Here is a 12,787-nt window from a genome sequence, read left to right as displayed (position 1 = left end):
TCGCTCTCACTAGTCGGCAAGGCTTAAGCAAGCATGAACTACAAATCGGGTGAAATATTTAATGATCCCGTTTGTTTATTGAATTGCAGTCAAAACTTTTGGCACGGACGGAAGCCCTGCCCAGCGCCTTCCCGTCCACTCCCCCGGCCCCAATCAGCCTTTTGGCCGCAAAGCTTATACGCAGTGCGAGTGTGAGTGTGAAGATGGCGCAATTGCTGCAGTCGCTTACGCTAACAACAGCAACAGCAACAACAAAAACAAGAACAAAACGGAGACGGCAAAGGCAATAGTAAAGTCAACAGCATATCCAAAGGTAAAGGCGGCAAACCAACTATAACGTGAATATTGCTACGCCTATGCCGACGCCGACGCCGAAGCCGACGCCGACATCGACGCCGACGCTGACGCCAATAGCGATGCCGACGTCGACGACCGAAAAGTGAAATAGCTTCTGTCAATATTCTGTCAATGGGCATATTTTTGCCTTGCCAAGTGGTCCGATGGGTGAGAACGGACGGATTTCATTGTAGAAAGTATTTTCGTGAACGGATTTATATTGCTGGGTTTTTATTTCGGCTGCTATTTAATCGATCTATGCGCAGCTGAAATCAGATCTGTTTTCGTTGTCAAATCGCATTTTAAAATGTTTAACTAGCAATCCACACATCTTAAATCAATTGAGTCCAAAAATAAATGAATCGAATGAGGATGAATACACATATGCTGTAGACATTATTTATTTCCTTTATTTTGAGATTTAAAATGTAGCACCTGGTAATCTCATATAAACTAAAATAAATGAAAACAAGCAGAAACAGCATATTGTATTTTACTAAATCGATATTATAGGTCGAATCTATCAAAAATGCCTGTATATCTCTGCTTCTGAGCATTCCAATCAATTTTGATTTAATTATTTTGTAATACAATTTAATAGGAATAATTTGAGTTTACAGAATTCTGTGGTCTGTCAATTGAGAAGAAGTATTATTTAGTCGGTCAGTTGCCATTGTAACGTTTCACTTGTTTCCCTGTAGCATGCCAATGCGGCTTAGAATACATGAAATACAGGGTTTGGGAAAGTTTTTTTCGTTGGAGCAGTCTTACGTGTTCTGATATGCACACGTATATGCTTGAGAATCTTATCCGCACTTCTTTTTGCATTTGAGTCAAGCTGTAAAAAATGCGCACAAAATGCAAATGAAATATGCTCTAGCATTAAGAGCGAAATTACAAATTTAAAGGAGTGCAGCGAGCATCCACAGTTGACCATTTCCTGGCGCTTAAACCAGTTTTCTTTGACGGCGGTAACAATTAGCGGCTATTTAAATCGCCGCACATGAGCCACTATTAATTACGGCAAGCAACATAACTTCACTATTGAATTATGTGCTAGAATGTACCCTGTATGCGGCTATACAAACGTCCGTCGGAGGGAAAAATAGTTTCATTTTATATATGCGTCTTAGTATCTTTTTTTTTTATACCAAACGATGCATCCCAGCAATAAGGAATATACAAGTTATACAATATTTGTCAGGTATATTATTGAAATTGTCTATCATTATATCATTATACGCAGCTATTAACAGCAGTTGAACCTGTATTTGAGGAATAACTTGTAGAACATAATGTCCCATAAACGTATAGACACCAATATACCGTTTTTATCGATTTGTAGTGGGTATGGAAATGAAGCGACTGACGTTGAATCGAAGAAAAGTTGTTTATTGCAACTATTTGGAGTAGAAGCTTAGTGAACCGTTAAACGGAAATACAAACATCTTCGAAGTTACTCTGACTTCAAAATAGAAACCTGAGATCTGAGATTATAAAATAAGTTTATTACATACGTTCACAATAAAATAAATAGTAAGAAACAGGTAAAGGGAGGCTTGCCAGAAATCACAATGTTATAGATTCTCTACCGAGTCAATAAGCTGAAGCTGTTCGTATAACTAGTTTATAAATGCTTACCTATTTATGTATGTAAATATAATTTGTCAGCTTCAGTGAAACAACTCTTACTGTTTTGTTTTTCTTGGTCTAGGAAATGTCTATACTGGGGTTGTGTAATGCCCGCTTTACTGTCTAACTGTTTGAGTGAACAGATTAGCAATTTTTAAATAATTACTCGATTTTAGAGTTTAGCCTTTAGTTAGCTCTTATACTCATGGTGTTTGTAGTATCCAGAGCTGATACTCATATACATATTCCGCATGTTTCATTTGAAGTGGCCTTGTCGAATAAAGAATTCGCACACTATTTTTTCCCATGAACGAATTTTGTTTGTGGAGGATGTATACAAAGACTATACAACCTCTAAATGTCGAACGATGTCAGCGATAAATTTATCTTCTTACTTCTACATAAAATGACCGAAAAAACCTATTCGTCTTTATTTAGCTTCGTAGATCCATTTGTTATGTTGACCATATAGCAGCGAATCAATTAACATTTGAGAATCTCAGAAATTTTATCCAATGACTTGCTTGAGTACCTATTATTTTGATAGGATTATCTTGTTTGTAATCGTCTTAAAAAAAATTATTTTCCGATAAGCCAGAAATCATATAAGTTGAAGAGCTAGCAAGCTGAAATTTGGAATGTTGACCCGTATCGACCATCCCACTGGGGGGAAATCCCATGGCAAATCGGATAAAACTGCATCTCTTGGAATTTTAAAGCTAGAACGTTTAAATTTTGCACGTGAGCAAATGTTATGATTCTATATTGATGAAAAAATTATAAGAGCACGCCCTTTAGGGGCGTGGAAAAACGGACCTGAATATATATTGACTTTTCAAATCCTGCTATATTTTGGATACTACTGATGCTAGAGCCCTCAAGTTTGGTATATATATTCGGGCTGACCTCCCAAGACGAAAAAGCTTTGGTGGATATACGTTCGCCCACAGGAGGCGTGGCAAGCAGCAAAAGCTTTTTTATTTTTTGAGCGTAAGCATAATTTTGCAGCTAGTTTACCGTTAGCTTGTTCTATGAGCTGAATTTTCTACAGCATTAGAGCAAAACTTAATTATAACCCCCGATTGCAACTTTCTTACTGTTCATATTACAAATTATGATACTAACCAATACTTCATTATTTTATTAACTTACAGAGTGTGAGCTTATAAAGTTTTCATAAGACAAACAATACATTTAAGAATAAAAACTAATAATTGGTTGTGTACCCTGAATCGAATATGAATTTCAACTATCAATGTTAATCGGCCGACTCGGAGTCATTGACTGAAATTTCATCACAAACGTGTTGTACATTTCTTGCTTTTAAAAGAAATCCAAGTAGTTATAGTTTTACATTTATTCACTGTTTTTTAATCATGGTTTGATTACGTTTTAAAGCAAGCGTAATTGGCCTTTCAGACCTCAAAAGCAAATGAAATCGTAAGTTGTAATTTGTTTTAAATTTTACAACAAATAATATAAGTCAATTATTCTTTCTCGTTATCGACCTTCGTACAGACCTTCCGTATAGATATGGTGTTTGCCTTTGTCTAATATTATGCCACAATAAATTAAAAGCATTAAAATTGAATTTGAAACATACTGGGACGATTTGACAGTTTTTTCTTTTTGATGATTTCAAATGAATAATTTCATAGAAATAATCTTACTAATCACACATGTACATCTATGTGTTTATGTGCACCACGTCCGGTCATATTTACATTTGTTAAAAAACCAGCGTGTTATCCAGGCGTTCTTGTTTGACAAGTTTCGAGTTTCCGCATCGATATCAAATATTTGAATGTCATTCTGGAAAACAAAAAAAATGTTACTATATGACCAAATGTTATATTAAGAAAATCAATTTACTATTGGCTTTGGAAAAATACGCTTCATGTCAACGCGGTGCAAGTGTTCATTATGCGCTCGCTGAAGCCATTCAAACTCTGTTCCACTTATGCAGGGTAGACATAGGCTGCATTCTTCTTTATTGCATGATTTATCGCAATCATTATATGCACATTTGTTTAAGCCAGTCGCTAAATTTTTATCGGCCGTTATAATTTCAGAGACCCTGGAAGGAACCAAATTTTATGATAACAAAAATCATACCCTAACACCTTTATAATACATACGTATTTCGATCATCTCCTATTTGGCTCACTGGACGAATTCCTACCAGGTTGAATACACTATAAAGCACTTGCTCGTACAGTAATGTGTTTTGTTTGAAGTGGGCAGAGGAAAGGTTTGGTGACATGTTGGCTTCCATGAGGTATACTTTAAGGTTCTCGTCAATGAATAGATCAAACCGCAACAAATCGAAAAAATTATGCCTCTTATATCTACGAAGTGAATCAATTAAATCTTGTTCTTTACTTAAAATAGTTGTACGAATAATGTTTTCGACTTGTGGCCATATTTTGGATGGGTCCATTGCTTGGTCCTGCACATACGCTTCAAAAGAAGCACGCATACTGCCACCGTAGCTGTTATAATATTTGCGTAGTGATGGAACTTCCCAAGTAGGTAAATAGTTGTCCCCTACAACATATTTGTCCTCGATTTCAGCATCGAATGGATAATATTTTTCGGGACAGTAACGGAACAGAACATCGCCGTGGTATATGTAAACTCGTAACGGGTTTACAGATGTAATCACAACATAGACACCGATATCAAATTTATGACCGTCGACTAAAAATGGTTTCTGAATAAACTCTTGAACAAACGAATTATTCGAGTTCAAGTCGATGTTACTAATTGACCGAACTTTAATGTGCCGATGTTCATTGTGCTTCTGGACAAACAGTGCCTCCGGATGCGCCGATGCGTACTCCAAGAATGCGTCCCTCTGGCTTGGGAGGCGAAATGCACGTGGCAAAAAAGGTAACTTCGTAGTACATAAGTCAACTTTATTTGTGAGGTATCCACAGCCAGGCAAATGGTTGACGAATTGATGCGCTTTAAGATTCTTCAGATTCGGAAACACGCGAAACGGATAGTCATGAGCCCACAGCAAGTCCCAATTATCGTTTAAGCCAACTTTCTTAAAACCGAAACGGTTCAAGACATCAACTACGTGCACCAAGTGCTCTTCCGTTGGGCTAGTGCTATAAATTGAGTAGAACCGCTCATGAGGCGACGTATGCGTTGTGCCATTGAATGAGTTTCTTACACTAATTATTTTAGTGTATTGCGGTAAAAGTTCAATAAGAACTGCAGTACCTACTGTTGCCGCCAAGAAAAGCATAACGGTTCGCAAAGGTATTGTATTTAGCGATAATAATTTAGCGCAGTTGCCTGATAACTAAAAAAGTGAAAGTTTGAAGAGAAATGGAACTAAATTAAGTTTTTCCCAGATCATTTTACATAGAATATACTTTAGTTTCATTGTCCAATATTACCGGCGCTTCTGATACTGAGTTTGACTTCATCTTTTTCAAATCGAAATAAATTAGAAACGAAACCAAATTTTAAACAAAACGCCTAAGTCACAATATGTAAAAACGAAAGATTAAGAGAAACCAGCATTCAAGAAATTATCGAAATTCAATCAGCTGTTTTTACTCTTATATTCTTTGAATGGTAAAGAGTAATCGATATGTATCGGTATTTCTGAATGTGAGGGCTCCTGAGCTGTGTTACGCCATCTGGAGGAGTCTCGATGAACTACACCACAAAAACGTAATTAACGAATTTGAATTACAGTCGTTATGCATGATATCAAAGAAAAGCTACATTCACTTAAGTATATTACTAGGAGGTATTCCCTCAGCATGCCTTTGCAACAAAATTTTTCGTACTTTCAAATATATATTTGCTTATCTTATTTGTTTGTAGTTTGTTGGTTAAAGGTCGTGAAATGGTGCTGAAGCGTAACCGAAATGCAGAAGATCTTCAAAAGAAGCTTTTTTTGAAATATAAATTAAAAAAGGTGGTCCGTGAAGTCATTATGAACAGTCAATGGCTTGATGAAAATCAGGAAGATCATAAAATGTCGTCAAACGTTAAAAAAAATATCGCTTTCATGATGCGCACGAAACGAAAATTAGGAGTGCTTACATTAACTGTAAGTAAATGTACATATATATATATATAATGATAATTCTTAAAAACTATTGCGATATGATTTGAAGAAGAGCTTGTATTCTAATAATGGCATTAAAAAGTTATTGTCACAACTTACAACTCTGTATTCACAGATTGAACTGAATATTACAAATTGATTTATTATTACAGCTTGCACCACAATAGTAAGACAAGTAAGAAGGCTCTACTGGAGACTGCTCGACTAGGGGATACCCTGAACCCTCCATCTGATATTCTAATCGTTTTGCATTTCTTTTATACACACATACACACACATACACACATACATACACATACATACACATACACACACATACATACATACATAAAAACATACATACAGCCCGCTCTCTGCTAACTGCGCAGTAAGCAGCGACTGCGGTTGGGCTGCGCTGCAGTGTGGGCAATATTATGAGAATTTATTTGTTGAATAATTTAATTTCTAGGCGTACAATCTTAATGAAACTTTCAGAACATAATCAGGCTACAGGCTACATTGACTCAGCTCGTCGTCCTGATCAAGAATATATATGTATACTTTATGGGGTCTCCGATGATTCCTTCTGTCCGTTACATAGTTTTTCACAAAACCATGATACCCTGATTGCCCATTTTCAATGGGTTCAGGGTATAATAATAAAAGCCCCTAATATTAAAACTGAAAAAATATTTACAAGCTTTGAGTATCAATTCTTTCCGGTTACCTTATATCCCTCAGTACTTTAACTTTTTGAAATAAATTTATTTAACTAGCATAGTTCATTCTAGGCCATAGAATCATAATTGTCTTAAGCGAGAGCCTTTTTATAGCTTGAACCCATTGAAAATAGGAAATCAGGGTATAATGGGTTTGTAAAAAGTATGTAACGGGCAGAAGGAATAATCGCAAGCCCCATAAAGTATATATATTCTTGATCAGCACGACGAACTGAGTCGATATAGCTTTATCCGTCTATCCGTCTATCCGTCTGTCCGTCCCTCCGCCCGTATGAGTGCGTCGATCTCAGAAGTTATACGAGTCAGAGAACTGAAAGTTCGATGCAGACACGTATGTACCATACGGAGACAAGCTTATTATGTTTCGAAAGCTCAACCGATAACTTTTTTATCGAGAATAATCGAAAAATTGATTTTTTTTTCAGCCTAATTTGAACAGTTTTAAATCTAGAGACATCCGATTTTTTGTGTATATATATATAATGAATACAAATATTTTGTAATTTACAGAACTTGGATACCACTCCCCCCTCGTTCGTTTTTCGTTTTTCAAGTACTAGAACATATAAACATTATGATTACGTTCTGAATTAGCAGATCGCGTGCTTATACGTACGAGTGGATGCATGTAGATGTATGTGTGCATAGAAGAATGGCAGAATGATTACAATATCAGCTTGAAGGGTTCAGGGTATCTTCTTGTCAATCAGTTTTGATTAGAGCACTCTTACTTGTTTCATTTAGATATTTTAAAGAATTGAATGTGATATGATAATTTATGCTGTTCTATAAATAGATTGAAGTTAGACACGCGTATATATTCCCAAATTAAATTGTACACTAATAAATCTCGTTTCTATCAGGAAAAATCTTTAATACGAACTCCTCATCGCTTACGAACAGTATCTGATCGGAAGAAACTATGCCTTCTGTTTGCTGGATTCAGATGTTTCCTCAGTGTTCCAGCCGTACGTTCTTCTAGTTGTTCAAAAACCTTGTATTATATTTACATCTTTTTTTTCTGTTTGTTATAGAAACAGCGTGTCCGTGTTATTCCTGTCGTTAAATTTATGTCAGTTAGTCCCGGTCGCATTATTATAAGAAAGGGAGACAAGCCGTTTTTAATATATTTTATTATAGCGGGAGAAATTGGCATGCCTAAAAGGAATATTTCCGAGGTAAAATTAAATTAAAATTCCGAGTTCAATCGCTGACTATGAAATTTGTAGCTTGAGGACCAATTCAACTTTGGACCTGGTGATTGCATTGGCGATATAGGAATGTTTGAGGACGGCCCACGCTTCCAAACTTACATTGCTGCATGTGAGTACCTACTACTTAAACTAATTGTATGTCGCACTCAATCGTCAATCAGCTTATTAGTACTACTATTATTATATTTCTTAATGTCAACAAACATGTCTTATTGCGAGTAGATAAAATTAATGTGTTTAGCCTGAGTCCATTGAAAATAGGAAATCGGGACATAATGTTTTTGTATTGTAATTATAATTGGCAGAAGAAGGCGTATTAGACCCCATAAAGTATATATATTCTTAAGTAGCTGTCTCGGCATAGCTATGTTCATTTGTTCGTCCATCTGTTCATCAGTCCAACACCGAAATCTCAGAAAATATAATACTTAATATTTTACATGCACATTCGAGTATTCAATAGGCAGTACAAGTTTTCTTCATTACATCGTCCTGTTTCCTTTTAATTTAACAGATTTGAATATTAAATCAAATCAAATATTTTAAATATTTTGTTTTTAATAATCCGCTTCGAGATGTATATACACCATTCATTTTTCACAAGCTTAATTACATATATATATATATATATATATATATATATATATATTTATATATATATATTTGTATATTTAGAGCTAAACACGCGATATAAGTACGTTTGTACATGACAGAATTACTGTTGCTTCGTGACCAAAGGCAAAGGCTTGCACCAGCCAATTTAATCAGCAATAAACAAAGTTAAGTCCTAATTCGATTCAATCAAATTGAATAGCAAAACATAGCTGTTCCCCCATCTAGCCAATCATACCTCCGTTTTTTGCCAAGGAGGCATTTCAAGCATTGCCTGCTATGTATTACGAAAAAATAGGTTGGCAGCAACAACAGCTGAGGACCTCAAACTGATTCCCAATTTAGCTTTCACTTCGTAACGTAGTGTTTATTATTTTTATTTGCCTGTTTTCGTTTTTTTTTTTTGTTTTTTTTCTTTTTGGTCTATCGCATTGGAATCTTCAAACGAATTGATGGACTCCAATTTGCATTTCGTTCTCATTTTGCATTTGCTGTTCTTACCTTTAAAACGTGCCGGCTACTTAGCGCAATGCGAACTCCTGGTACTACTCGATAATGATTTTAATTCGATCCTCAAGCCCTACATGCAGAAGGTTTGGAACGATAAGAAACGAGCCTTGAAGGCTTTGGACTATTTCGATTTTTTCAGCGATGATCAGGTAAGCGAATGGAATTTAGTTATTTATAATAGTTAGAATCGGCATCTAACCAAACTCTATTATAGATTTTGAAAGCATGCAAGCTGTGTACGCTTAAGCAATATAATCCCTTGGATACAATTTACAGCCATGATAGGGGAACACTCACAAATGTTCACTTCGTTTTGAGTGGGGAATGTTTAATACTCCAGTGTCTAAATATGAAGGTATTCAGATAGCCAAACCGTAGCCAGAAATATTTTTTAAACATTTAACAAACTTATTGATAAAGGTTATAGCAAATAACGGGAAAAAAGTGTACCACCTCGTGGACACTTTGGATGGTGGAGCTATATATATTCACAGTGAGCAAAGCATAAGAAGCGGTCTGGTCAAAAATATGTCCATGCTCGATGCTCTCGATGCGGTCCATAAAAACGAAAATAACTCGGTAAGTTATCTAAATAGATATTATAACAAGTAAAAACGTTGCAGTCGCGCGTTACCGATTGCGGTATACTCATTCATACCCCATAAGCAATTTAGTAGCTAAGTTTTGCTCTAATACTGTAGAAAATTCAGCTCGATTTCCCACGCCCCTACTGGGCGTAGACATTTAATTTATGGCCAACTCATGAAACAAGCTAACCGTAACCTAGCTGCAACATTTGGATGCTAACGCTCCAAAAATAAAAAAAATTACAGGGTATTTTTTGATATACCACGTCCATAAAGAAGCGTAGCAATTATTTTTGGGTCATCGATAGAGGAGGTTACTAGTGAACTGGAACTTCTAGCTCTTATACTTTAGGATATAAACTTTTGCGGTTTGCCACGCCTCCTGTGGGCGGACATATATCCTCCAAAATTTGTGGTCTTGGGAGATCAGCCCGAGTATATATACCAAATTTGAGGTCTCTAGCATCGATAGTGTCCAAAATATACCAGAATTAAAAAACCACTATATCTTCAGGTCCGCCCCTAAAAGGCGTAGACATGTAATATAAAATAACATTATCTCACGTCCAAAATTTTAACGTTTTAGCTTAACAGCTCTAGGAGTTATCCGATTTGCCACGTTCCTAATGGGCGTAGATCTATCCGCCATAGCACGTGATCTTGAGCGGTCGATGCGGATCTACATTCCAAATTTCAACTTTCTCGCTCTCAACTAATATAATTTCTGGTATATCGGAAAATGCACTTTCCGATTGGCCACGCCCCTAGTGGGCAGATCGGGAAAATTTTAACACTTTATAAATCGAAGATATACACGAGTGTGTGCTCCAAATTTCAAATCTCTATCTTCAATAGCGCCGAAATGAACTGCGCTCATACGGACAGACGGACGGACATTGCACAAAACCAATATACTCATTTAACTTTCGTGAATGAGTATAAATAAAATAATAAAATATTGGTCGTAAGATACAATTATCTCTGCAAGTGGCAACAGTGGGAATTACTTCCGTTTTTCTGTCCATATGAGCCCCATTTCGCAGAATGTTTCAAAGTTGACCAATAATTGTTTGGTTAAATGTATGTAACAGGCAGAAAGAGGCGTGGCAGACAGCACAAAGTATATATATATTCCTGATCAGGGTGACGAGTTGATTTAGCCCCGTCCGTCCGTCTGTCCGTATGTCTGAGCGCGTCGATCTCAGAATATATAAGAGCTAGATACTTGAATTTTTTTCCTAGGTCCTTGTTTACCACGCTAGTATCAAGTTTGTCTTTAAAATCGAAAACTTGCTCCGTAATTTTAGATTTGATTACAAAATTATGGAAAATTTGCAATTAATATATGTATATCTGCTACATCAAATTACCCCCACCCCTATATTCACCCCGTCACCCACATATTTGTAAAAGGTGTATTTCAAATAATTTGGCAAATGCATGCATATGTATGTTATAATCATAATCTGAAAGTTTCTTGAGGATAGTCCATCGACAAGAAAAGTTATTAAACAATTTAATTTCCATAGTAAGCCTGTGTGTGTTACTTGAAGGGTTCAGGGAATTTCGTGGTCGAGCAGTCTCGACTAGAGCTTTCTTATTTGTTATTATTGCCTTTATTTTCAAATGCATTTTTTATATGATTGTGCAGCCTGGACAATTTAATACTCTATCCAGTGATTCTGATAATGGAAGCTCAATATCAACGGTAAATTTAATAAAACACTATACTAGTCCATGTAGCATTAAATATTGCGAATATTATGTGGATGAAGCCTACCCAAGCTCTGGGAAAATATTCAAAGACAAGAAACAGTTGACCTCTGATATCTATAATGATATTGAATCTGAAAGTGACACATTTCATGTTTCAAATTTTGTTGGGTCATCAAGCTCCTGTCTGAGTGTGAGTCCCTCGCGTTTCTTTTCTTTCGCTTAACTCTTATTGTTTACAGAAGTAATCATATTTTTTGTAAACTATCGTTAATATGTAATTTTAGGCAGGCGACATTGAAAGTCATTTTATTGACGTTGGATCACTTACGTTTGGTGGCATTTTCGGACTGGGCGAAACGATGCGTCATCGTGTAATTATGGCACGAAGTACTGTGCAATGCTTGTTGCTCCCCAGATTTTTCTTACTCGATAATGACCAAAATCCAGGAAACATTTGGCAACGGAGACTTTTCTACCTAGAATGTATCATTCCATCCAGAGACGCGCTGTTCGATAATTTTCTCAAAACTTTAAAGTGGAAAAAATTTAAAATTGATTTTATCAAAAGTTTAACAACTAATACGACGAATATCGCCAAGGATGATGATATACCAGTTCTATGTCGCATCGAAGGAGGCATTGATCTTTAATCATAGATTTAAGTTATTGTGCAGAGAAATAGTTGTATGGAAAAAGCACTGAGAATTTCAAACAAATACTTGTAAAAAGAACTGAATAAACAAAATTGACTTTATTTTGAGTAAACACTTCATAATACAACATTATATGTTATTGGTGATTATTAATTCGACTTACTAAAAATTCATTTCTATTTTTAATATTTCACTAAAAATAGGAATAAAATATATGTATTTTTTGTATTTATAAAAAAGAAGGAAATAATTTTATAAATTAAGGACTTAAAAATTCATATGTATACCATACACACCACGAGTTTATAATTTATTGCATTATGCATGTACCATATTTAACAAGTAAGAAGGCTCTAGTCGAGACTGCTCGACTAAGAGATACCCTGAACCCTCGAAACTGATATTCTAATCATTTTTCAATTCTTTTATGCAGGCACACATACATAAACATGCATCTGGGCAATATTATGTGTATTTATTTGTTGAATAATTTAATTTCTAGACGTACAATCTTAATGAAACTTTCAGAACGTAATTATAATGTTTAAATGTGTGCACATTCCAGAGCACAAGTCTCTAGTATTTGAAATACGTTTTTTTGCAAATTGTAAATTACAAAATCTGTGTATTCATTAAATGTATACATACATGAGTATGCATACCAAATTTCAACGCTCTAGCTCTTATAACTTATAACTCTTATATCTAGGCGTTC

At 35.5% G+C, this 12,787-nt stretch overlaps 2 protein-coding genes across 5 annotated transcripts; one reads left to right on the top strand and one right to left on the bottom strand.

Moving 5' to 3' along the window:
- Nucleotides 1-3,319: 3,319 nt before the first annotated feature.
- Nucleotides 3,320-5,523, bottom strand: TTLL15 (tubulin tyrosine ligase-like 15). Its single transcript, XM_018098901.3, has 4 exons — nt 5,355-5,523; nt 4,107-5,281; nt 3,841-4,045; nt 3,320-3,780 (listed from the first exon to the last, which is right to left on the bottom strand). The coding sequence occupies exons 1-4, from the start codon at nt 5,406-5,408 to the stop codon at nt 3,664-3,666; spliced, it is 1,551 nt and encodes a 516-aa protein (XP_017954390.1). The 5' UTR covers nt 5,409-5,523; the 3' UTR covers nt 3,320-3,663.
- Nucleotides 5,524-5,721: 198 nt separating this feature from the next.
- LOC115563967 (uncharacterized) lies at nt 5,722-12,103 on the top strand. 4 transcript variants are annotated; one of them, XM_089265609.1, is made up of 9 exons: nt 5,722-5,911; nt 7,644-7,748; nt 7,815-7,958; nt 8,010-8,103; nt 9,132-9,265; nt 9,331-9,471; nt 9,537-9,695; nt 11,355-11,609; nt 11,704-12,103. In XM_089265609.1, the coding sequence occupies exons 1-9, from the start codon at nt 5,837-5,839 to the stop codon at nt 12,067-12,069; spliced, it is 1,473 nt and encodes a 490-aa protein (XP_089121735.1). In that variant the 5' UTR covers nt 5,722-5,836; the 3' UTR covers nt 12,070-12,103. The 4 variants fall into 4 exon arrangements, with proteins under 4 accessions (XP_089121735.1, XP_030243597.1, XP_089121736.1 ...); XM_030387737.2 differs by having other exon boundaries at nt 5,722-6,043; XM_089265610.1 differs by lacking the exons at nt 5,722-5,911; nt 7,644-7,748; nt 7,815-7,958 and having other exon boundaries at nt 7,991-8,103; nt 11,355-11,411.
- Nucleotides 12,104-12,787: the final 684 nt, after the last annotated feature.

Source organism: Drosophila navojoa, chromosome 2 (assembly GCF_054131105.1).
Source record: "Drosophila navojoa isolate 15081-1374.11 chromosome 2, UAZ_NAV_1.0, whole genome shotgun sequence".
Lineage (NCBI taxonomy): Eukaryota > Metazoa > Arthropoda > Insecta > Diptera > Drosophilidae > Drosophila > Drosophila navojoa.
This window is presented reverse-complemented; position numbering and strand designations above follow the sequence as displayed.